The sequence below is a fragment of the Panthera leo genome, chromosome D1 (assembly GCF_018350215.1).
Source record: "Panthera leo isolate Ple1 chromosome D1, P.leo_Ple1_pat1.1, whole genome shotgun sequence".
NCBI classification, from domain to species: Eukaryota; Metazoa; Chordata; class Mammalia; order Carnivora; family Felidae; genus Panthera; species Panthera leo.
In genome coordinates, this window is record NC_056688.1 from 87,327,122 (window position 1) to 87,354,305 (window position 27,184).

General features: G+C 36.7%; 1 protein-coding gene across 6 annotated transcripts in view; it reads left to right on the forward strand.

The window, feature by feature from the left end:
* HIPK3 (homeodomain interacting protein kinase 3) overlaps positions 1-24,581 on the forward strand; it is a 92,006-nt gene extending 67,425 nt beyond the window's left edge. For 3 of the 6 annotated variants that reach the window (XM_042906515.1, XM_042906517.1, XM_042906516.1), the window contains exons 4-17: positions 6,774-6,893; positions 7,525-7,611; positions 8,110-8,294; positions 10,227-10,386; positions 10,776-10,899; positions 15,148-15,269; positions 15,523-15,650; positions 15,742-15,903; positions 16,060-16,122; positions 16,408-16,704; positions 16,992-17,132; positions 19,104-19,339; positions 19,640-19,767; positions 20,609-24,581. In XM_042906515.1, the coding sequence (XP_042762449.1) occupies positions 6,774-6,893; positions 7,525-7,611; positions 8,110-8,294; positions 10,227-10,386; positions 10,776-10,899; positions 15,148-15,269; positions 15,523-15,650; positions 15,742-15,903; positions 16,060-16,122; positions 16,408-16,704; positions 16,992-17,132; positions 19,104-19,339; positions 19,640-19,767; positions 20,609-21,085 (2,430 nt within the window). In that variant the 3' untranslated portion in view covers positions 21,086-24,581. The remainder of the gene's footprint in view (positions 1-6,773; positions 6,894-7,524; positions 7,612-8,109; positions 8,295-10,226; positions 10,387-10,775; positions 10,900-15,147; positions 15,270-15,522; positions 15,651-15,741; positions 15,904-16,059; positions 16,123-16,407; positions 16,705-16,991; positions 17,133-19,103; positions 19,340-19,639; positions 19,768-20,608) is intronic. The other 3 variants (XM_042906518.1, XM_042906519.1, XM_042906520.1) reach the window with 3 other exon arrangements.
* The last annotated feature ends 2,603 nt before the right edge of the window (positions 24,582-27,184 follow it).

Here is a 27,184-nt window from a genome sequence, read left to right on the forward strand (position 1 = left end):
AATAAAATAACAAAATCTGAGACCTTAGGGAATTTAAATTCAAGATCTCAAAACTGTATTTGGTTGTTTAAAAACTTTTATAACAATTGAAGTAAGCTTTCATAAAGTTACAATCCACAGGTCCCAAAACAGTTCTGCAAAAAACACTTGGGAGAATTTTTTGTATCATTTTTATGCTACAGACCTATAAAGGGCTGGACTGTATCCATTTAAATAATAGAGCTATGCTTGGGTGACAACTTTGATGGTGGATGAAATGTCAGCCACTTCCAAGGAATAAAAGGCCTCATAACTATTGGTCTTAAATCAACAACCATTATTGGACTTAAGTACTTCAGTCACTTGAACCCTCTTTAGTATTTTAAGTTGTTTTTGAACGGTGCTGAAAATCTGTTTAACATTATTTAAATGATTCTCCATCAGGCTCTGTGCTGGCAGCTCAGAGCCTGGAGCCTGCTTCTGATTTTGTGTCTCCCTCTCTTTCTGCCCCTCCCCTGCTTGCTCTCTGTCTCTTTCTCAAATAATAAACATTAAAAAATAAATTAAAAAAAAATAAATAAATGATTCTCAGTAGAATCCAGCAAATTATTTCATGAAACACTTTTCATGATAGTTTCAGTTATGTTCATTAGCTTCTCTAAGCTATTAGATCATATTGTTTGCTGTTTTATTTTTTTGTTTTTGTTTTTAATACTGAGGTTATTTTTGGAGTAATTATAATCTTAATCAGTATTTTTTGAAAACGTTTCATAGCTTCAACCTTGTTAATAGATACATATACTCAAGTCATATTTTAGTGGAAAACATTAGTCAAAACTAACAAAGTGATTATATCAGTTTTGTCTTCAATTGGTTTGTAGTGGATAAATATAATTTTTATTTAAACAATATAGTGTTTAACTTTTAATGAAAAAATAGAACATTTCAATGCACACATAATCTAATTGTAACAATGAAATGTGCCTTATTTCTGACTTTCAGGGCTTAGCTTTCTATATCAAAAAGGGTCTGAGAGGTTGTAAATTTGGTGACTTCAGTGTTGCTGAAGTGATTCTACAAATCATTTAATAGTAATTATGAGATCAGATGTTATCATTAACTTTAATCTCTTCTTCCATAGACTTTCTACCCATAAGTCTCCTCTTTTAGGCTGGGCTTCCTATATTCTCTGCTTTTCTCCCTTTGTGTTCAGCATTCCTCTTAGAAGGTAGTTTCTGTAACCTTTTCCATACATACATCTTGGCTTCCTTCAGCTTTTTACCCAGCCACTAACTTTGATGCAGATGGCTAGACTGTGGCTAGTTTTGAACGAGTTGGTGATCTAGTTGCAGAATCCAATAATCTCTTAGCTGTTGAAGGACCAAGGGTACCAGTCACATGCTAGAAGTATACTTCTGGTTTTGTGGGTTACAAGTTATGACATGTATGGTATTATGGAGCAGAACACCATCTTGTGGCAACTTCAGATAGATTTGCTGCTGTACTTTGGATTGGGATTTTTACAGTTCTAGTCTTGGACACCTGTTGTTAGTACTGAGAAGGACCCTACAGATTTTCTAGTTATACTCTTTCCTGTTTTTTAAAGAGGATAATTGAGGTCCAGAAAAATGAAATGACTTGTTAAAAGCCACAGTGGTACTTTAAAACAAAGCCTTGATCAAACCTCAGTTTTTCTAAATTTCATAATAGATATCTTTTAAAACAGAGAACAGGTGTTAATCTGATTCAGATTAGCAGTACTTTCAGGATGTATATTACTTTAATTCCAAAAGGGTATAATAATTTAAAAAATAATTAGCATATAGCATCAGTAGTTGCATATTATCAATTTGATGTTTTAAAAGTTATTTTCCAATAACTTTTCCAATAACTTCCAATAACGCGGGTTATTTTCCAATAACGCAAGGGAATAGGATCGGTGATGTGAGCATTCTTGTTTGGTTTCAGTCTTAGACTTTACACATATTTCCAAATATGATGTATGCTGTATAGGTTTTGATAAAGGTCAGATGTCAAATAGAGCTCCCTCTATTCCCAATTTTCTAAGTTTTTTCTTTTATCCTAAATTGGTTTGGACTTTCAATGCCTATTCTATTCTGTGCTGTGCTATGCTATGCTATGCTATGCTATTTTTATTCATTCATTCAGAGTGCAAGCGGGGGACAGGGGCAGAGGGAGAAAGAGAATCTTAAGCAAGCTCAGCGCTCAGCATGGAGCCCTACATGGGGCTTAATCCCATGACCCTGGGATCATGACTTGAGCCGAAATTCAGAGTTGGACGCTCAACTGACTGGGCCACCCATGTGCCCCTCAAATGCTTTTATGCATCCATTAAAATGTTCACCTAAGTATTTCTAGGGGTTGTATTTTACTTTAGTCTACTTATTAATGCGGTTTGATTTCGTAGATTTTCCCCAGCTTCCTAGATTAAGATCATCAATTAGGATGTGAAGAGGCCATCAGTAGGGTATGCCTTTGTCCATTACCTTTTCCTTGTTCCAGTCATCTGCTGCCCTTATGTACTTGGGCACACAATTGGGGTGTTATTGTTATTTTATTTTTTAACTCATTTTTTTTTGCCTACAGTGGCAGTGCAGTGGGTAATAGTAATATTACTAATTAATACTTACTGAGCTCTTTTATATGCCAGAAACTGTTCTTAGACTTTCATTAACTCACTTAATGCTCACAATAACCCTGTGAGGTACATTCTACTATTGCCTCTGTTTTACAGATGAAGAAACCAAGGTGTGGGGAAGTTAAATAACTTGCCCAAGAATCCAACACAGGCAATCAGAATCCAGAATCTTTCCTGCTAGCAGTGGACCACGTCTACACTACCTTGTGGATAATGATACTTTCCATAAGGATCATTACAGTAGGGGAGAGAGTTAAAAGGACCCAACCAAACCCTGCACCAGTCTGTGCTCAATCCCTGGCATCAGCCCTCTTCCAGACTTTCCACTTCCAGACGTCCACTTTCACCTTCCCAACTGTCTCTCTGCTGTCACTTGAAGAGGATTTTCATGGTCTTTATGTTAGTTTCTCAAATCCATCAACCTCCACTGGCATTCTGTCTCCAGACTGAGTTTTAGTGATGGAGCCAAGAGCTTAGTTTATCATTTTGTTCTACGACGACATTTTGTATAAATGTTTATCTCTCAGAATGTATGAGAGTACAAGATACTCTTTTTAGTGTTTGCTTTTATTAATAGCATTGCTTTTACTACCAGAAGTGTTCTTCTATTACAAATCCATCAGTATTACTTATAAAGAAGGGATATTAGCCAATGAATTTGGAAAATTCAATTCCGCACGAACACAGAGCAGTTCTATATTTTATACATCTAGTAATAACTTTAATCTAAAATTGACAGAACCAAAAAAGAAAATAGATAAACCCACAGTCATAATTAGAAATTTTTAGCACATTTCTTTTAGTAATTGGTAGAGTAAAAGTAGAAAAAAAAGAGTATACAGAAGATTTGAGCCATGAATAAGTTGATTTAATGACATAGGCGTGTAGTACTACATCCAAAACTACACACAAATTGTAGAATACATACTTTTCAAGTGCACATGGAACATTTACAAAAATAAAGACTTTCTATGAAATATAACTTATCTCTTAGGTCTTGTCTTAATGTCTAACCTTTATTTAATCTTCTAATGCAATAACAGTTTTGTTTTTTTCCCAAAGGAAGTGAAAAAGAATTAACAGTAGACCTATAATTATTATATACTTAAAAGCCACATTTGGGTCACCAGGAAAAAATTCATAGATTATTTTAATTCTGCATTATTGGGTTTGTGTTCTAGCTCTTTAATCATCTTTATCATCTATTTCTTAAAGCTTTTCCAAGGCAATTTCCTCTTTGAATTTTGGACTCTACAGCTAGGCATTGACCATGTCGAGAATTCCTCACGTCATATTTTCTCATCTCTGCATTTCATTCCCATTTGTACACCAACGTTTTGGTGTATGTGTTTAGAGAAGGCTGTCCTGTGAATTAGTGCTTGAATCCCTTCCTGTCTTAATTATAATACGACAGTATACTGTCTTATTACTGTTCTGTGTATTGGTTTTAACCTGTATTTACGAGGGAAATATCAAAAACATTCCAGGGAATTAAATAAATTTTATGGATGGCTAGACAATATTAACTTGGTAAATGTTGATTGTTCTTGCAAAATGTTTGTTGGAGTTTAGATAGAATCTCATCCAGAACAGCTAAAAGTCTGAATTTATATTCAAATTATCTTACTTGGTAATTTCAAGTCATATCCTGAGTAAGAAAAATAAAGTTCTCTATTTCAACTCCTGAGTGTTTAGGGGAGTAGGAATCTTTGAAGAATTCTATTTTATCTGGCTATTTGGGTTGCATAGAGACCTTCTCAAGTAGCTGGCTCTTCATGTGTAGACTATCACAAAAATCCAAGAATGGAGCTATAATATGACTGGACTTTGTGAAGTCTAGAGTTGGAGGTGCTTTTGGATTCAAAGAGACATTTAATGGAATTAATACGCTTCAGTAGAACTTCGCTCTGGGACTGGATAAGTGTGAATTAGATGCTCTTTAAGTATTTTTATCTATTCTGATTTTAATTTGCTACTCTGAGTTTCTGCTTACAGTTAACTTTGGTTATGTTAACATGGCCATTAGACTCCAGGTGCATTCAGCTCATTCCTCAACAGTGATTGATATTTCTTAGTTCACATTCCTGACATTGTAAGTCTAATTTGCTTATTAGCTTATTTCTAGTTGAGTTCACAACATGAATTTATGAATGAATCACTTCTGAGTCAGGTTTTCACCCTTCATTCACTGGGGACAGAGGAGGCAAAGGCTGAGTCTTTTCATGTATTAGGAGTTATAGATGGAACAGGGTTTTTTTTCTCCCCCCAGAAGACAGAGCAGGCATTATGACCAAAAATAAACTCACAAGATCACTTGCCATTTTTTTTTTTTCAGTGCTATTTCAATTGCCCTATTCTGTGTTCTTTTAACACTTTATTTTCTTCTTCATAATGGCACTTCCTAGCTTAATTGCAGATTACGTGCTTAAACATTTATCTGTTTTACTGAACTATATGCTTTTGAAGGTTGGCACCATGTTTTACTCATCTGCATATCTTTAGCATTTGACACATAGTAAATGCTCTGTGTATGTTTGTTGAATTGTGGAACGCCTTTCCCACCATCTGAAAGACTCTGATGTAACATCTAGGTACTGGACCCTTAGTACTTTTCACTTTTGGTTTTCATAAAACAAGGAAGTCAGCCACTCTGGGGATGTGGGGTGAGAGAAGGCACCACACTTCAAATGAAATGAAACGGATTTGTAAGGTGGATATTTTAGTTGTCATTTCAGGTAAAATTGAGGATACAAATATGGGTAACTTATCTCTGTTGTCTAGAGACTCGACAGTCTAATAGGGAAAACAGACGTGTAAAAAAATAATTGTATTACAGTATTATAAATGTATTAAAATGGCTCTGTTTTAGGTTGATGGGAACACAGAGGAAAGGAATTATCTTTGTTTGAGAAGGTTAGGTAAAGCTGTATAGAGGAGAAGTTCTTGAACTGGGTCTTGAAGAAGGAACGGTACTAAAGTTTGTTGTTGTGGGACTTGGTGAAGTTGGGTGGGGAGGGGCACAGGGACATTGTTAAGTAGGAGTTAGCAGTTTAGGAAGGAGAAACAGCCCATGCAAAATTTAGTGTGGTGCTAGATGGGCTGCTGCTTTAAAGGACCATGTAAAGAGCAGGGAAGAGATAAAGCTCAAAGCCTGAATGCTATGATTGGAGGTTTGGAATTGATCCTGTAGGCGGTAAAGTAATTTTATACAAGGGGGTAACAGTCAGATTTGTGTTTTACCAAAAATGGCTGTTAGCAGTGTGAATACTGAATTGGGGGTGAATGGATGGCATCATTAGGGAGGCAGATAAACTACTTAGGAGGCTTGTGAAATTGTGTAACTCAGAATTGAAGAAGACTTGAAATGGAGATGGAGAGAAGGGACAGTTATGTGGGACCGTGATGATGGAGAGGTATGTGTCCGGTATAAATTTCAGATTTCTGATTTGGGTGTTTGGTGTTGCTGGGAAATACACGAGGATTAACAGGAAAATGAGTTGAGGATATGTTCATTTTGAGGTGCTTAAAGTCCAACCAGATGGAGAGTTTCCATAAGCAGTTGGATCTACAGCTCCAGAGCTAGAGATAAATATTTAGATACAGATTTAGAGATAAAATTGTGGGCACTTGGGGCTTATAGAGGGAAAGGACAGATAAAACTTCTACCCTACTGGTAAAGCCCTCAGCCTGCTAGTTCACTTTCACCCCTTGTCATTTTCTACTTAGTGAATCTCTGCACTTCAGTATCTGAGTATGTGGTATTTACTCCTGATTGTCCATATTTATTCATATTATACCCTTAGCATAAATCATAATAAGGTTTCCTAAAGAACGCTTACTTGTCCTTTCAGACTCAACTTGAGCATCACCTCTTTTGGAACTTTATGTGACTTCGGTTATTTTAGGTGTCCCTTCTCTGTCTTTCCATAAGCATGTATTTACTATGGTACTTACAACTCTGTATTATAATTGTTTACTTGTATGCTCCCTACTAGACTGCATTTCTTGAGGGCATAGACTACATCATTTAATTCTTGACCTAACATCTAGTTTAGTGTCTGATACAGAATACATGTTCAATTAATATCTATTACATGAAAGAATAAACTCTTCTGTTTTGTATACTATATTTCAGATTCGATATATTTCTCAGACTCAAGGTTTACCAGGAGAACAGCTGTTAAATGTGGGCACGAAATCCACAAGATTTTTTTGCAGAGAAACAGATATTTCTCATTCTGGTTGGAGATTAAAGGTAATTCATTAAAAAAGAAAAAAATTTGGAAAAAAATTTTTCTAAGGTGCTTCATGTAGATAATACCCTCCATGCCTATTTCTATTTTACTGCATTTCGGCCTCCTTCTGAATTTTCATTTTTGACCCCCTCCCTTTTTAATGGGGGGAGAAAAAAGCCCTCCCTGAGTAACTTAGCTCATTCTCTAACCTGACAACATAATTATTAACTCATCTTAAATGGTTTTTTAAATTTTGTGTATGTAATTACTTTTGTGTTGTGTGTTTCATCTTCTCTACTCAGTTTCCCATTATTAAGCTTTATAGGACAGGGACTGAATTTCAACATTTACTCCATAACCCAAGTACCTCATTTATTCTTAGGCTTTTTGGGGGCTTAGTAAATCCCCAGTGATTAACTGATTATAACCAGTTACTTTTTCATATGTATATATTTTTTTTAACTGAACCAAGCTCTTCTCATTTTTCTTTTGGTGCTTTTAAAAAGCACATTTTTGATAATTACTCTTTTAAAATTCCTTGCCTTAGGATATTCAGTGTTTTAGACTAAATGTGCCAGAACTAAAGAAATAAAGAATTTCCAAATGGTGGATAATAATATATTATTTCCCCTCTTTGATATATCCAATAAGACACTAGAAGAGCATGAGGCAGAGACAGGAATGAAGTCTAAAGAAGCCAGAAAGTACATATTCAACAGTCTGGATGATATAGTGCATGTGAGTACCACAGTCATGTTTGTTCGTCTTCTGTGCTTACGATGATAGACCTGAATGCCAAGGATACCACAAGTTCATCATCTTCTAAATGACTATAGAGTGCTGTTGGTTTTAAGCTTTTCAAACAAAACTGATTCTAAGGTTTCAGCCCTTTAGGAACTAAACTGCATTTGTCTTTATCAAATATTATTAATTCCATCCTGTTCTTTAGTAGAAAGTATTTTCTTCAAAAGGGGAAATCCTAGCTCTACAAATTTCTTTTCTTTGCATTTGTTAGAAATGGATATTTGTTAAAATATTCATTAATTTTTTTTACTTTGAATACTATTTGGTACTTTGAAACATTTTCTGAATTTATGAAACTCAATTATTCTTGTTTCAAAACAGTTGTAGTTCTCTGTTCCTTCCTGTGTTGTGTTTTTTTAAAACTGAAACTTTAACATCTATTACCTTTTATGACTTATTTGTATTTGATGACTTGACATTTTGATATTGTAGGTGAACACAGTGATGGATTTGGAAGGAAGTGATCTTTTGGCTGAGAAAGCTGATAGAAGAGAATTTGTTAGTCTGTTGAAGAAAATGTTGCTAATTGATGCAGATTTAAGAATTACTCCAGCTGAGACTTTGAACCATTCTTTTGTTAATATGAAACATCTTCTAGATTTCCCTCATAGCAACCAGTATGTTATTTTAAAATCTTCATTATTTTTTTGAAAGAGTACATTTATTGATTGATTGATTGATTGATTGAGCATGAGTAGGGGAGGCACAGAGAGAGAGGGGGAGAGAGAGAATCTCAAGCAGACTCCGTGCTGTTAGCATGGAGACCACATTGGGGCTTGATCCCACCGTGAGATCATGACCTGAGCCAAAATCAAGAGACGCTTAACCGACTGAGCCACCCAGGTGCCCCATTTAAAGTCTGTTAAAATGGCATGGAGAAATAATACTAAGTCTTAGAAAATTAGTGTTTTAGAGAAATGATTCAATATATCTATTAAATGTAAATAATCTGAGTCAGGAGAGGTTAAGCTAACTCGACCAAATTCACATAGACTAGTAAGTGGCAGCACAGTACTGGAATATGAATCTGAGTTGCATTCCAATGTTCTTTTTCCAAAGTACCATACTGAAAATGACTGTGATTTTTTTACATGACATTCTTTTTTTTTTTTCTTTTTTTTTTTTTTTTTTTAAATTTTTTTTCAACGTTTTTTATTTATTTTTGGGACAGAGAGAGACAGAGCATGAACGGGGGAGGGGCAGAGAGAGAGGGAGACACAGAATCGGAAGCAGGCTCCAGGCTCCGAGCCATCAGCCCAGAGCCTGACGCGGGGCTCGAACTCACGGACCGCGAGATCGTGACCTGGCTGAAGTCGGACGCTTAACCGACTGCGCCACCCAGGCGCCCCTACATGACATTCTTAACTTAATAGCCAGGCATATGTAATGAAAGAAGTATTAACAGTTTTCCTCCCTCTTTTGAGTCCTACAGACTCCATCTTTAATTTCCTTTCACATCGTTTGCTTTCCTTGCCCACACCTTCTCCTCTGTGTTGTGGAAGGAAAGGAGGGTTTAAAAAAAAAAAATTTTTTTTTTTTTTAACATTTATTTCTGAGAGAGAGACAGAGCCTGAGTGGGAGAGGAGCAGAGAGAGAGAGAGAGGGAGACACAGAATCCAAAGCAGGCTCCGAGCTGTCAGCACAGAGCCCAATGGGGGGCTCGAACTCACAAACTGTGAGATCATGACCTGAGCCAAAGTCAGATGCTTAACCGACTGAACCACCTGGGTGCCCCAGGAAAGAAGGGTTTTTATGGGTTAATGGAAAAGAATATACCTATGCTCACATTGAGAAGGTCTTATCAGAGTTACCTTAGGTAAAGCTTATGCATTCTTTGAACCCCACATCTCTTCTTTGTAAGGCTGCAGGGGATAATGTAAATGACTACTTAAAACAACTTTTTATATTTTAAAATGAGAGTGTCTGGGTGGCTTGGTTTTAGTTAAGTGCCCAAGTTAGGCTGAGGTCATGATCTCACAGCTTGTGAGTTTGAGCCCCTCATCGGGCACTCTGCTGTTAGTGAGGCGCTTGCACTCTCTCTCAAAAATAAACAAACATTAAAAAAATGACTGAATGAAGAAGTTTATAGGGTTGAACCAGTATCCGTTATTGTGGATTCCCCTTAAAATTGTTATTTTTCTCCCCAACAGTTGAAAATATCTAATGATTTCCATATATAAGCACTTTGAAAATAACATAACTATATATTTTGTATCGATAGTTTAGGGATGTAGAGATCTAGAAATTTTGGAAAAATTATTTAGAGCAAGGGTCATGAAATTATAGTTGTGCTAGTCAAAAAATGCTTACTGTTGCTTTGATGTCTTAGAAAATATTGCAGATATAAGATACATTTCCACTAGCTTTAAAATTCAATCTTTTGTGGGTTTTTCTGGTAGAAATAATATTGAAAATAAGCAGATTAAGTGCAAGTCAGATAATTTTTTCTTTTAGAAATAATTTATAAATTTTAAACTACCCTTAACATTTAAAATATTACAGTTACCTCCCCCCCCCCCCCCCCCCCCCCCCCGTTTTTTTTTTTGCAGTGTAAAGTCCTGTTTTCATATTATGGATATTTGTAAGTCCCACCCAAATTCATGTGACACAAATAATCACAATAAAACTTCACTTTTAAGACCAGTTGCTTCAGGCAGTACTGCTAACCTGACAGCAAATTTTACTAAAATTGGCACATTAAGAAATCAGGTAAGAACTTATAATATTTAACAATTTGTACTCCTTTTTTAATGATTGCTCGTTTTGCTTTTGAAGTATATAGAAGTCTCATGTCAGCAATTAGAAGTCACAGTGCCGGGGAGGTTCTCGCGATGGTTATTCTGTAAAATCTCTACCATTTCAGGGCAATGATTAGAACATGTCTACCTAAACTCTTTTATTTCCTTTCACCTTTCACTCTCTTAATATCCCCTACCTACCTTTCTGTGCAGCAGCTCCATGAAAAGTAGAGTTGAGTAAAATCAGTTTCTGGGCCCATTTTTATCAGAGTTACGACTTTAAGAAGTGCATTCAAATTGTATTGGTAAAGCGTGCATGTAGACTACTCAGTACAATGCCGCCTGTGCTGATCCTTTCAGGCGTTAACCACGTCCGCTCACTCCGTTGGGCACCATGGAGTTCCTCTGCAGGCCGGAACTGCTCATTTCGGTTGTGGTGACGCTTTTCAGCAGACGCTGATTATCTGTCCCCCAGCTATTCAAGGTACTCCGATTTAAATTACACTTTGAATTTAGGCGTATGTTATTTTTAAACAAATTTAATTATATTTTTATAAAATATATTGCATAGTTGTTGCCATATTTGCCACATTGCTACATTTGAATTTAATTTAGGCTGGTCAGTAGCCTTTAGACCAGTGACACTTCTTTCGTGACTGGAGCTCCACTGTAATCATCACTGACAGAATGGGTCATCTGATAATTTTATTTCCTGTAGAGTTGCATGATAAAATACCTTAGTAGAAATTAATGGGCTTGGAAAGCTATGGGTTGTCCTTTACTGGTTATCACAGCTCCAGATATTTAGGTAAGTACCTTTTATCTGTCTGTTATTACTAGACATTAAAGTAACTGAGAACTCAGTTCATTAAATTTTGGTCAAAAGAATTCTATCCAAGAATGTTACAGTCTTGTTCTTTATCCATACCTTAGGTTTTAAAAAAAGAGAGAGATTGTTTTTTGCTCAGTTAGATTATGCTCCTTAGATAAAAAGCAGAATAAAACCTCAGGTGAGATGAGTGGCAGAATACCTTTGAAGAGGCCATAAATTCTCACACGGGGGAATTTGTTAGTGGTTCTTAGAGGGCAACAGCAGCAAATGTTACAGCTGGAATAACCAGAATAAAATGTGACTTTCTAGGTCCTTTCATAGCACTTCGTCCTTGCTAGGCATCTAGTTCTGTCTTAAAGCAAGAGGTTAATTACAAATGAGGCCCTAAATGATTCTTTGAAGTGTGGTGGTAGGACTGTATAGCATCTGTGAAAGCAGTTGGTACTCAGTCAGGACACCTGGGCTAGAGTCCTGTTCTGTTTGCTGTCATTGTAGATGAGTCTGTTTAACCTGTTTTCAGCCTTAGTCAAAGGAAAAGACTGAGTAGATACGGTCCTGGTCACTTCTAGCTCTAATATTTCTGGATTCTGAAGGTTATTTAAATTTTTTATTTGATTCAAGGACTTAAACGATGTGTCTGAAGTTTTAATATCTCCTACAGTGCCTAATAAAGCACCAAGATATGTTTGTTGACTGGACTGACTGGTAATAAGAGATGTGAAAACATCTCAACTCTTTAGCCATTTTTGTTCTACCAGGGGAACTTTATTTTCATCTTTTATGTATATTGGGTTTTCGTATAAGGTTTCATCGAGAGAAAGATTTGTAGCACTACAGATAAAAAACTACTTAGATGGTTGATTTTTAAGGTGAAATTGTGGACCAACATGGTCTATAAGTATCTGTGACAGTGACCCATGGCTGGGGATAGTAAAATACCCATATTATCATGTCAGTGCTCTTAAAGACACTGTTGTGTTTATTTCTTTGTTTTTCCTCGATTGTTAATTATAAAAATTTCTAACCTAAAGAAAAAGTCAAAGAATAATACAGTGCCTTCTACCCTAGATTCAACAAGTGTTAACGTTTTGCCATATTTGCCGTCAGTCTATCTCAACGTACATATACTACCATTTGATAGTAAGTGGTAGGTAGACATCTTCCTTCTTAATACTTGAGCATGGAAGATTGACGCTTTTTTGTTTTTTAATTAGTTGTCATGTAAGTGACATTTGTGTCACATTGTGTCTCCACAAATGCATTTTCACTTAGATGAGTTTTAGTCTATACTAACAAATAGATTTTTAAGTTCTAATAATTTTCCCCCATGTACCAAAATCATATTTCATCAAGATTTAGAATAGCAGCTTTTTTTTTTTCCCAGAGCCTACCTTCTGTTCATAGCAAAAATTTAAAATTTAGGAGGCTTGTGAGGCACATTTCTAAACACAGTTAAGGGTCATTTTTAAAACATTCAATGAGGTCCGATAAATCTTTTCTCTTTGTGCCTTATGATTGATGAAAGACTAGTGACCTTTCTACACATATGCTAACAGCTGTATGAGTGGTTCATAAGAAGGATAACAAAGAAAAGGAGACACTCTCAGACTCATAAACCCTTTAAATGTCAAGCACAATATTTTTGAATTAGAATTACCAGTAAGACAGAGCAAAATAACTTGTTAGCTTATGTAACAGGTGCAGTTGTAGCAGGATAGGCAGGCTCTATAAATATGTTGTTTCATTGTTTTTTGTCTTAGTGTAGTGTCTGCTTAGCAATGAAAGCTTCCTTGTCTAATCCACTTTAGTATCTCTGTAGAAAATCCCAGTATTGGTCTTTTTACCACTTTCCCTCATAATGTGCCACCAATCCATTTTGAAGAAACATTTTAAATGGTTATTAGGCAGCTGTTGGGTAGTAGTTCTGGCACCATTATAGTTTGTATTTTTAAATAGATTTTATGTCTTTTCTACTTCACTTTACATTTTTTGCTTTGAGGCTGTGGTGTCTAGTAGGTTCATCATGCATTTCATATATTCTCCATGTTATAGATATAATATGTAGGTATAGATATAGAAGTACTATATCCATAATATTATTACCTTTTTCAAGTTAACAAAGACTTAGCCAAGCTTCTGTTTAACAAATTTGAGTATGTATTCGACAAGCATTTCACATTATTTGGCAATCTGAAAAACTAGTTTTTCATCCCCTTTGGATGAAAACTGCTATTTTAGAATGAAATGCATTCCAACAAAATTCTCCTGTTGTACTAGAACAATCTTGTAAACTTTCGTGCCTTGCTCTGCAGATATGAAAGCAAATCTAATCAAGCAAAGATAAAATTTTGGCTAGCCTAAGAACTGTGTAGAAAATTGGGATCTTAATCACTGTTGAATTTGATAAAAATAAGTTAGACCTCATGAGGAGAGAAGATAATAGAATTCTTCTCATCATAAGGCATTAATTATGAGGAGAATTTAAGGGCAACATGACTTTTGTTGGGATTTGAGAATTCGCTCTGTCCTTTACCCCTTGTCAAAGTGAATTCTGCTTTTTTCTCTGATGAGACTGTCTTGCTGCCATACATCTACACTGCCTGGGTGCGCTTAGATTCCATTTCTTGGAGAATTTGCCGATCAAGACATGCTTTTTGGAAGGGCTAAGAAGGTCAGTTAAAAAAAAAAAAAAATCTGTAGATCTTTGTTAAACTTCATCCCTACCTAGCCTTTTCAGTGGATTTCAGGAGATAGAACACCCTGGGAGGAGGGTAAAAGCCTCTGTGAAGAAAAATAAGCACAACAAAATTAACAGGATTAACACTTACAGTGTATTTGCACAATAAAATTATGGGGTTATTTTTCAATAGTAAAAGAAAACAATTGTAGTATTTTTCTCTTACCTAAGATGGCTGCTTTTTCCACCAGCCTATACTGAAAATAACTGCTGCAAGAGGCTGGAATTAATCAAGCACTGAATTTATTCTTGTAACTGAGCTTTCTGAGCTTGGGGGATGTCCCTAAAATCTTGTTAGTCAAAGTTCTCAGTTGGGGTGATACTACTTCACTGTCTCAAAGTTTAATATAAGACAGTATCTATCTGCATGGTCCTTTTGCAATATATGACACAGAAACATTAACATTACCAGGATTAACGTGGCTGGTGATCTTGCTTTCTACTTGTCCTAGTGGGTAAGCAAAGTGGAAGATGTTTGTCCTGGAGTTCCAGCAGCTACTAGTAGATGAAGCCATATTGGTCAAAGCTTAGCACTATCATCGTATTAGGTCTGAAAGGTTATTTTTGCTTTTTCCTTTGGACCTTGGAATGAGTGTGTCTTCCGTGAATTTTCTTGAATCGTGTAAACCATCATGGCCTTTGAAGTGTGAAGTTGTGATACATTCCCCCTTTGGTGCTAAAAGTGTGAGATCCTATTACAGGTTTTAAAGAAGAGAATACTTGGCAGAGCTAAGTTTGTATGAAAAGATGAATGTTTACCTGCTAGAGGATCAGGATGTTGAGTTCGATTCACCTTTCCATGTCCTTTATCATAGTGGCAGAACTATTTGAAAAGGAAATAAAGCTATAATAAGCAAACTTTAAAAGGAATGGGAAGTTTCAAGAAAAGTAAATGATGCAACTTGGTGGTATGCATTTTAAAACAGTAGAAGGAGTAGCTTTATGTCAGTTTCTGGAATGATGTACCACAACGTAGATAGAAAGTACCTCACTTTCCTAAAAGATGGTTTTGTTAGTGTTATGAATATTTTATGTAGGGGATGATTTTATAAACCTAATCAGAATTTTAGTAAGTCTTTGAATTTCAAAGAGTTTTGTAAGTTAAGAGAAATCGTTTTTGATTTGAGAACTGTTTTTTTTTTTTTTTTCTTCCTCTTTCACAGGTATTCCTGCAACACATGGTAAACCCACTAGTTATTCAATAAGAGTAGATAATACGGTTCCACTTGTAACTCAGGCCCCAGCTGTACAGCCACTACAGATCCGACCAGGAGTTCTTTCTCAGGTCGGTAATAATTTATTATTTTTGCATGTGTGCTGTCCTCCTTATACTCAAGAAGGGCAGTGATCCACTTGTAACATATCAGCCCGTGCTGTTGAGAAACAGAAAAGATGATCCGGATGGGAATTTGATCTTTTTTAGTTACTGGCTTTTACATAATTATTAATAATTGTTGCCTTAATATACTTTTGATTCTAAGATGTAGTAATGATGAATTACTTGTAACTCACTAGCTTTTCTTTTGTGCGTGGCACAGCAGACGTGGTCCGGTAGAACACAGCAGATGTTGGTACCTGCCTGGCAGCAGGTAACACCCATGGCTCCGGCTACTACTGCATTAACTTCTGAGGGTATGGCTGGCTCACAGAGGCTTGGAGACTGGGGGTAAGTTAAAAACAAAAATACTTTTTGGGTGAAGTTTGTAAAATAGATCTGGGTATAGGAGGGATTCAATTTTTCTAAACTTTCTCCCTAGGAAAATGATTTCACACAGTAATCATTATAACTCAGTGATGCCACAACCTCTTCTAACCAATCAGATAACTTTATCGGCCCCGCAGCCAATTAGTGTGGGCATTGCACATGTTGTCTGGCCTCAGCCTGCCACTGTAAAGAAAAATAAACTGTGCCAGAACAGGTTGGTATTGATATTTTAACTTTCCTCTGCATTTTGAAAATTAATCTTTAAAGTAAATTTTGCATGTTCACTAAAGGGTCACTCTGTTTTATTCAAAATGACCTCTTTGATAGCTTTGTTACAAACACTAAGCCAGCTCCCTTCTCAATTTCTCAGAGGTATTTTGGTAAAACTAATGGAATGGGAGCCAGGAAGAGAGGAAATAAATGCTTTCAGTTGGTAAGATTGTCTTTATTGCCCTTTTGATTTATTATCTACATATAATTTTAGACAATTTTAGACACTCAGATATCACATTTACCAAAAAATGACCATTTTAATGTATGTAAATGCAATCTACACTGGTATTTCTAGAGATAATACTTTGTATTTACAAAACAGTCTATATATGTTAGTATGTTATATACGTGATCTTGAACATTGTTCATTTTAACAAGATATCCTAGAAAAATGTCATGTACATATTTTGATTATAGAAATGACACATTATTCCTTTGATTGCAGGAGTAATTCATTGCAGAATACGAATGTCCCACATTCAACATTTATTTCTCCAAAGATAGTAAATGGGAAAGACATTGAAGAAGTACGTTGTATAGAAACACAGGACAATCATAACTCAGAAGGAGAAGCAAGAGATTGTTGTGACACCTCTGTCAGGCAGGAGTCTGATTCATCGGTTTCTGACAAGCAGCGGCAAACCATCATCATTGCTGACTCCCCAAGTCCTGCAGTGAGTGTGATTACTATTAGCAGTGACACTGATGAGGAGGAGACATCGCAGAGACACTCACTCAGAGAGTAAGTGCCAAAAGCAGTTTGTGTTTATACTGCATCCTTAAGTAGCGGTGGCGCCCTCTGGTGTGGTGAAAAAGAAACTTTCTGGGACTTAACCCTTGTCTGTCAATGTCCTTGGGAGTGTACATCCTGAATAGTAACTAACATGATTATTATAGCATTTCTCCCATATTCATAGCTTTAGATTTTTGTCATTGTAAGTCACATTTAACTGCTTTATATCCTTAATTCATGTAAATTTTGGCTACTTCTCATTTTTGACCCATGTCTTTCCCATCCCTCTTCGCTAGATGTAAAGATAGTCTAGATTGTGAAGCTTGCCAGAGCACTTTGAATATCGATCGGATGTGTTCGCTAAGCAGTCCTGATAGTACTCTGAGCACCAGCTCCTCGGGGCAGTCCAGCCCATCCCCGTGCAAGAGACCGAACAGGTAAAGGAATTCCAGGGGGCGTATACCATAGATACTGGGACTGCCAAAAAGCCTGTGATTTCTTTTGTTGTTTATGTTAATACATACCTATTGATTTACCACAGTGGCTTCTTTCTTGGACGTAATTTTTTAACCAGATCACTTGGGTTTTAAGTGATAATTTTCTTTTATTGTTGTAGAACACATCTAAATGAAAAACTGAGGTTCTAATAAGAGATTTTTTTTTAATGTTTTTTTTTTTTTTTTTTTTTTTTTGAGACAGAGAGAGACAAAGCATGAGCAGGGGAGGGGCAGAGAGAGAGGGAGACACAGAATCTGAAGCAGGCTCCAGGCTCTGAGCTGTCAGCACAGAGCCCGACACGGGGCTCGAACTCACAGACTGTGAGATCATGACCTGGGCTGAAGTCGAACACTCAACCGACTGAGCCACCCAGGCGCCCCACTAACAAGTGATTTTTAAAGGATCATTTGTTTCTGAAAGGGCAGAAAGCCATGTCCTCAACTTCAGCTCCATAGGTGACAGTTACTACTTCAATTTGGAATAATAAGATAGCAAAATGAACATTTTAACATTTTAGCAAAGTAAACAAGGAATTTTTTGTGTAATAAAGTAATAACCCACTGTCAGTAGAGTATCCAGGAGGATTTTTTTTTTTCTCATTGGTGATCAATCTGTGTGGCTTTATCCACATTTCCTTTCCTACTCTTTTTTTGGCCAGGGACATGTACTGCCACTAAAGTAGTGAGCTTCTCCTAGCCAGCGTGATGTACTAACACGTTAAGAGAGAAGCCATAAACATCTCTGTGAAATACATTTGATTTCAACTTTTAGAAATTCTTTTTTTTTGGGGCGCCTGGGTGGCACAGTCGGTTAAGCGTCCGACTTCAGCCAGGTCACGATCTCGCGGTCCGTGAGTTCGAGCCCTGCGTCGGGCTCTGGGCTGATGGCTCGGAGCCTGGAGCCTGTTTCCGATTCTGTGTCTCCCTCTCTCTCTGCCCCTCCCCCGTTCATGCTCTGTCTCTCTCTGTCCCAAAAATAAATAAAAAACGTTGAAAAAAAAAAATTTAAAAAAGAAATTCTTTTTTTTTAGTGGAAACAAAAGATGAAAAATCTTTAAGTCTTAATTTTATACATTTGTTTTCTCTTTTTTCCTTTGTCAGGAAATATGATAGTGTATACTTTAGAAGACGTAAAGACGTTTTAACACACCTTATGGATTGCTTATAATATGGTTTGGCAGTTGATATATACATACATATCTGTAAATATATACATCCGTATAAAAATTATATAAGTGTACAAATAACTATAAATATACATAAATATATATAAAAAGATGCTTCAAATTGCTAAGTGTGAAATGAATGATTAAAATAGACCATAAATGCTGTAGGAATTCCAAAGGGAGAGAGATTGTCATGGCCCGATGGGGCCAGGAAGAGAAATGTGGAGAGGTCCAGAGTCGTGTGGAGGACTCTGGCTAGGCCTTTGGAGAGGTGGGGAAGACCTCTCAGATATGTGGTTAAAAGGACCCAAATTACCACTAAAGGCATGAATCCTAACATTAGAATTTAATCTGAACTATCCAGGTCACATGAATATATGTTTTTACATTTCATTTAAATTATCCAGAACATTGCTTGTTTCGTAGTGTTTGGATGAGATTTCCTGGAGTTTATAAAGTGGAATTTTTTGAACCACTACTAAGAATCAAGTGGGAAGGGAAAGGAGAGAAAATAAAGTGCCAAAATGATGTACCTAAACAGGATAGAATTAGGGTTAACAGTCTGAGTAGAGAATTAATGTGAGAGTCTAGAAAATCTATGAAAAAAATAGTATTGGACAAGGAAGAAGTTGTAATTAGATATGAAATAACTGAATAAGATTCTCAACTTCCTGGAGCCTGGATAGTATTTAACTTAAGATTTAATGTTGAAAAACATATTATTCATAAAAAGACTTTCTTGTAGTATGTCAGATGAAGAACAGGAAAGTGGTTGTGATACTGTGGATGGCTCTCCAACATCAGACTCTTCGGGACATGACAGTCCATTTGCAGAGAGGAACTTTGTGGAGGACGCTCGTCAGAACCCGGAACTGGTAACCTCTGCCAATACGGAAACCAAACCAGCTGTTTGTACTGTTGTGGTGCCACCGATGGGACTAGAGAATGGATTAAATGCTGATGAGCATATGGCAAACACAGGTAAACTGAATCTCCCCTTCTCCCCGATTATCCCTTTAAAAAGTCTTAATTTGGGAACGTCAGAGAACAATATTGCCAAAAAATCATCTCTGAATTTCCAACTTGATCTTGCCAAACCTGTTGTACAAAGGAAATCTTTCCTTCTATCATTCAGTACTGGAAATCCTGAGACCACGTCTCTCGTTAATTTTAAGGTTGTCGGACCTTAAAATCACTACTGCGTAAAATACCTAAAGACCTTCCTCATTTTTATGTGAGCAGGAAAAAGCATCAGCTGTCTAATATTTTGTTCATTGCCAGATTCTGCCTGCCAGCCATCAGTAAAAGGACGATCAGCTCCTGGAAGATTAAACCAGCCTTCCACAGCAGGTAATCGCCAGCAGAAATTGACATCCGCATTCCAGCAACAGCATTTGAATTTCAGTCAGGTATGTTTGTGAATTTGTAAGAGTCTTTGGGATTCAAATTCAGCAGTTTTTCATTTGGAAGGAAAAAAGATTCTGAAACCATATGCAGTCTTGAAAAATGTTTCCCTTTTCATTATCCCAAGTGACTAAGGAGTAATTGGCCTACTAATAGGGTATTGAACCAGATTATCCATAAGCCTGAATTTTTCAGAAAGATTAGGCTTTTAGATTCTCTTAAATAATTTTTTAGTGTGTTTGTTGTCTTAGACCTTTCAACTGAAAATGTGCACTGATGGATTGATGGCCGCATTTGTTGTGTTAGTCGTTGGGAATAGTGATGCCTTACTGAGTACTTTACATCTCTTCGGTACTGTGCTCAGCAGTAGTGTTTCATTTTGGGAAAGAACAGAGAACAGGTATTGGAGTCAGACCTGCATTCAAATCCTGACTTTGCCAAATACTGCGTATATTACCTTGGCCAGGTCTCTTCAACAAATCTGGCCCACAGTTAATGGGCATAATAGCTATATTTGTAGGGTTGTTTTGGAATGAAATAATGTCTCATACGTAAGGTGTTAGCCTTACATAAAATAATTAGTAGCGATGCGGGGGGGGGGGGGGGGAGATAGTGACACTAGTAGCAATATAATGTTATCATAATACATAGTAATAAATATTAAAGTGTTTAATATTAATGTGTATAACATTGATATTTTACTTTTCTCTATGCTTAGTAGAAGTGGAGATCTGAGGGATCCTCTATGGATTATCAGTTACAGACTATATTGTAATTTCTCTTTGTTCCTTTCTTTTTAACTTATAGAGTACGTACTCAGCATTTTTTGTCTGTGTTTTTGAATAGGTTCAGCACTTTGGTTCTGGGCATCAGGAGTGGAATGGAAACTTCGGACATCGAAGACAGCAAGCTTATATCCCCACTAGCGTTACCAGTAATCCATTCACTCTTTCTCATGGAAGTCCCAATCACACAGCCGTGCATGCCCATCTGGCTGGAAATGCACATCTTGGAGGACAGCCTACTCTACTTCCATACCCATCATCAGCTACCCTCAGTAGTGCTGCACCGGTGGCCCACCTCTTAGCCTCTCCATGTACCTCAAGACCTATGTTACAGCATCCAACTTACAGTATCTCTCATCCCAGTGGCATAGTTCACCAAGTCCCAGTGGGCATAAATCCCCGCCTGTTACCATCCCCAACCATTCATCAGACTCAGTACAAACCAATCTTCCCACCACATTCTTACATTGCAGCATCACCTGCATATACTGGATTTCCATTGAGTCCAACAAAACTCAGCCAGTATCCATATATGTGAAAACTCCAAAAGAGTATATTGAGGAAGCTCAATGATATAAACATTTGATTAAAAATAAAAACATGGTATTTAATAAATATTAGCCATGGCACAAGAAAATTATTTTTGAATCATGTAGACTTGGGTGCAATTTAAACAACTTTGAGCTTTAAAAAAAAAAAACAAAACTCACTTTTAATGTGTTTTGCACATTTGGTATAACTTGTCTTTGGTCATGTTATCTTCTTATGTAGTAACTCTAGACAGGTGACTTATGGGAGCAGAAGTCCAGTTTTGCTCCTGCTATTTTTTATAAAATTGCCTTCTAACTAGTGCAAGACACATCCACATTTGGGAAGCCATTCTGTGTACAGACTTAGAGCAACAGATGCACATATGTCAGAATTACAGCATACAAGTGAATTGTATTATCTGTGTCTTAGTGTATAAATGTTGGGTCACTTACCTAAGAAATTGAGCTATTGTTCTTTACATTTGCATGTGTCTTTGCATGGGCAAAATGTTGCCTAGACTTTGCTCTTAAATGTTGTTCTAATAATCTCAGCTGCATTGTAAACCGTTCCCACACATAGTGCCTTAAATATTTGAGGTTGTTGATGTTATTACCTATATATAAATGTTGAGGACTGCAGCACTTAAATTCAGATCTACTCTTTAGTTTCCTTTTGATAGAGTAATGTTCATTTTTGGTTTTGTGTGGTATGATTTCAGGTCGTAGCTGTTTTTTCCTTACTAAGAGGGCAGCATGTTTGCTATAGCTGAATTCTGCTGTCTGATTTTTCAGAATGATCTAGCTTCAAGAAAAGCAAGCAGTTAGTAGTGCTTAAGAAAAATTGATTCAGTATCTAATGGATAGTTGATATCTGTCACAACACAGCATTTTATATACTGTTAAGTGAAACTGCAATACAATCTAAGTTTATTTTGGGAGTGTTTGCTGTATAATTGGATTTAATGAAATGTTTAGAGGTGAAGTAGGCATGACTTTGAGTAGATAATGAAAGAAAATGCAAAATGCTTATTGATTCATGATGTGGTTTCATCCTAGCTTGGGCAAACCATGCAGTATTTAATAAATAGTAGCAGAATATTTACTATTGAAGCTTGAAAAGATGTGAGTTCTTTGTGTGCAATCTTTCATTTATGCATGTGAGAGGGCTTTTTGTTTTTGTTTTTTTTTTAATATTTTTACATTGTAGTACTTGTTTTGCTTGTTGGTGGTGTTTGCTTATTTAATACATTCCGTCAGGGACAGAAATTACATGCTTTTTTTTTCCCCTAGGAAGTGTGTCTTGGGTTTTTCCTTTATTCTTTTCTTTTCTTTTTTCTTCTTTTTTGGTGGTGGTGGTGGTTATGTTTAAATGAAGTTGCTTTTACAGCACCAAAGACTTAATCATCCATTTCCTATATAAAAGGTAGCTACTTTTTTGCATAGACCTCAAGTATATTGTAGTATAGAGGTGGACTTTAAGGAAAGGTATTAAACAGGCTGTGTTTTAGCTTATGGGCAAGTAATAAATTGTATCATTTATCTTGAATGTATCATAGATAAGCTGCTATATAACGATTGCCACTTCAGATAGCTGTGAAATTAGGTGATTAACTAGTTGTTACTTAGCCTTCTAATTTCTGTATAAGTCTAATTACATGAAATAGAAGTTGGGGTTTTGATTTTTTACTTTGCTTTTCTGTTTGGAGTGTCATTGTAACTACTGTATTGTAAATGATGGAAAATAATTGCATATGTTATTTTGGGGTGTGTTATTTGCATCAGTATTTTATCTCTATTAATGTTTGTGCTCATCACTGCATATAAAAAACTTGGATGTATCAATGTAACTTAATTTTTTATTTTCATACTGGCATTGTAGACACTTGAGAAAGCTGTATCTTGCAGGCTTGACTTAACTTTTTTTCCTTAAAAATCTGGAATATAATCTTACAGCATTTACTGGAATAAACAGTACAAAGCATTTGAGTGTAAAAACTCTCCAAATGTTTTGGATTTACAGCATTTCTTTGATGAATGAATTGCATACCACTAGTACAGCTCTAATACAGCGTTGACAATAAGCTAATAATGGATAAACTTTTCTTTACTCCATTAACACAAGCAGTGTTTTATTTAATAATCATCAATGAAATAAATGTGCCTGAAATTGATTTTAAAAATTACAGTATTAGATCATAAAATAAAAACCAGCAGTACATTTTTAGTCACACTGAAAATGAAGGACTTAATTTTCCCCACAAGTTTCAGTGTTTTTAGTAATCAATTCTATGCATTTTATATAAATAGAAATATATATACATATATATATTACACATAAAAAAGAGGAGTAGCCTAAGATTAATTTAAAAGATTATTTACAGATGGCAAATTTATGGAGTCACTATTTAAGTAAACTTGCTGCCCTCCACAGCTTATTAATTTTATTTATACGGTCCAGCAGGTCACTGGTGTCTGCTCACTTCTTGGAACAGAATCCACACTGGCAGCGCATGTTTCAGAAACCCCGAGTGCAAAGGATCGATTTATGTTTGTACAGTAGGTACAAAACTGGCGCAGTTTTAGTTTCATTCAGGGCCACGTTTACTACCCTGAAATGTCGGATTTTCTGTATTTCAGTTCCAAGACTCTGACAGTCTTGTTAAATAAACAGTAAATGTTTTCGTAATGTAATAGTAAGGTGTGGTAATGGCGTACCCCCAGTTAAGTACTCTGCTCTTAACTGATTCTAATCACGGGTTTTTTAACGTGTTTAAGAATTAAAAATTTCAAAATCCTGCCAACGTCTAAATTCAACAAACTGACAAGAATTTGGATGTATACCCTCTTTAAAACCATTTGACGAGTTTTCTTTGGTTTTACTGCTTTCTTAAATAAAACACTGCATGATTCCAAGTTGCATATTTGCATACTGTTTTAACTTGCAGATTTATTATTATTTGTTTTTTTTACCCAATACCCTGATAATTTAGTTTTCTTTTCCTTCAGGGTGTTTAAATATGTTACTGTAGTAGCAAAGCCTTTTCACTTTTTAAAATCTCTACTACTAATTTTAATCTTGGTTTGTGTTGAGTAAAAGTTAAATCATACACTGCAAGGTGTAGGAAGATTTGTTTTAATGAACCCAATGATACAGATTTGATTACTAAGTTTGAACTGTTAACTGTTTAACAATTTTAGACTTGTGGCTTTCTTTCTTTGGTTTTGTTTTTGCTTTTACTTCTATGCTACACTAGTTTGCCATGTAGCAATTGCACTGTGCAATATTACAATAAGGACTGGGAAAATTTTTATGGATGTAATGTCTATTACGGTTTGCGCTAGTATTTCTCTCTAGTTCTCAGTGATTTAAATGTGACCAAGCCTTCTGTACTTTGTCACAAAAAGCGGGTTTTCCAGGTGACTATTTTGGTGAGTGTCAAAATAAGAATTTATGGTGTATTACTGTCGATTCACTTTGAATTAAAATATATATATTGCAGCAAACAGCATGTTGACTTTTTGTCCACCCCAGTACTGCTTTACGGGGGAGGGAAGGAAAAGGTTAGTGGCGCTCAGGATTTAACCTACATCATCGCATTTAATTCTCAGAACCACCGTGCGATAGGTACTGTTGTCTTCACCATTATATAAATGAAGAAATAGGTTCAGAATATCTAGGGGAGTTGTCCAGGGCCCCACTGCTGAGTGGTGAAACTGATACATGAGCCAGGCTGTCTAACTGTAACTAATCTACTTTCTGCCAGTTCTTTGTAAACTGATGTCTGAGACAGTGTGCCAGAAGTACCGCACCCACAGTATAACCACGACCCACTTCCCTTTAATCTTATTTCTTTGAATATTTTCTGAGGGAAATATTTGTGTTTAATATGTGTGGGTGAGGGGTGCCTGGGTGGCTCAGTTGGTTGAGCGAACGACTTCGGCTCAGGTCACGATCTCGTGGTCCGTGACTTCGAGCCCCACGTCGGGCTCTGTGCTGACAGCTCAGAGCCTGGAGCCTGTTTAAGATTCTGTCTCCCTCTGTCTCTGACCCTCCCCTGTTCATGCTATGTCTCTCTCTGTCTCAAAAATAAATAAACGTTAAAAAAAAAAAATTAATATGTGTGGGTGAAGAATAGGGAATTCACATGGATTTCTAAGATGTACAACATGAGACTTCAAAAGAATGTAGTTGTCGTAGGCCACTTTACATTATGTCCTCAAATACTGTCCTTATACTGTAAGGATTAAATTTCGGGGGAGCATCAGTAGGAGAGGTTTGTGGGGAGCATTCTACCAGAGCACACCCAGAATTCATATTCTCAATCTTTCAACAAATCTTTAATTGACATATAACATATATGCATTTTGGTGTCTGGTTTTTTTTGTCTTGACATTTAAAAAAATTTTTTTTCTTTTTTTGAAGTGTGTTTGAGAGAGAAAGCAAGCAGGGGAGGTGCAAAGAGAGAGGGAGAGAGAGAGAATCCCGAGCTGACCTTGTGGAGCCTGACGCAGGGCTCAAACTCACGGACTGGGAGATCATGACCTGACCCGAAACCAAGAGTCAGATACATCCATATCGTGGATAGCAGTGGCTCCTTTATTCCCATTGCTGTATAGTATTCTTTTGTGTGCTTATATAGCAATTTGATGATGTTTTTGTTCGTATCTTTTGGAAAACACATGTATGCATTTCCTTTGGGTATATATGTGGGTTTGGCGCTGAGTCATAGGGTGTACATATGTTCCACATTATCAGATACTGCAAACAATATTCCAAAGTGGTTAAGTTCAATTTACGTTCAATAGCAGTAATATGAGAGTCCCAGTTACTTCATGTCCTCACACATTATATATTTTTTTCTTTCATTTTAGTCATTCTTGGGGGTGTGAGTTGTTCAAAGTAATGTAAAGATTTCCATTTAGCCCAAGGCACTCATCCTACAAAGAGATGAGATCCAGAGTTTGCAATTTATGTGAAAGAGTTATGGGCTCCTTGAGAACACAAGTTTCCCCACTGAAAGTAGAGCATTTCATAAGCCAAAATGGTGTAAAGAAGCAGTTGCCATCAATTTTTATGGAAAAGGATCTGAGCTTTCCCAGATCCAAAAACCAACCTCTTTAGGTTTTTTTCTGATACCCTAGGACACACATATACGAAGTAAGTAGAGCTAAAGCATGAATGTTTCCAGACCGAGTCCAAAGCTATGGCTACTTGATGCTGAGATGTGCTGAGTGTAGTTCCACAGGAAGGAGCTTGGTGGGGCCACTCTCACTGCTGGGGACGCACTGCCTGCCCCCTATAACGCACCGTTCACCGTAACACAAACCGTGCTGAATGCTGTTTTTGCTTTTTGCCTCTTTGTGAAAATTGAAATCCTCCTCACATTTCTTTTGGTTAGCCTGAAAGGTGCAGTGGTGTAATGCAAACATTTAAACAATGGGAGATACCTGTACTAAAAGTACTCAGCCATTTAAAATGGATCAAAAGATATTTAAAAAAAAAAATGTTTTCTGAAGAGGTGAAGAAAGGTCTTTGAGCAACATGAGTAAAACATTGTCAGTGCTTAGCACAGTGCCTCACATGTAGTAGATAAGAGTCATTCAACAATATTTATGAAGCATCTACCATGTTTCAAGCACTATGTACTAGGCATGTATCAGTGGACAAGACAGAAGCTTCTCTCTTCGTCCCTTTTGTGGGAGGGAAAGATTTAAAAGTTCCAATCGGGTAAGTGGGATAAAGAAAACAGAGTATACTGTGACTGGAGGGGGGGATATCGGAATGCCTCAGTGAGAAAATGACATTTGGGTTGTGACAAGGAGGATGCTAGTCAGCTATGTAGGGAAGGGGTATCTGGTGGAGGCAGCAGCAAGTGCAAAGGTCCTCAATCAGAAATGAGCTTTTAATATGGGCAAACCAAAACATGCCCGTGAGGCTAGAGAGTAAGTGTGCAGTTGTGAACAGAAGCTAGAAGATCGAACTAGAGGGTGGGCATGGAGGCCTTTGCCAAACGAAGGAATCTAGATTTAATGTCCTGCATTATGAGATGCCTTGGGGGCGGATTTTAAGCAGGCAGCCGTGCAGGGACAGAGCGGAAGCTGGAAGA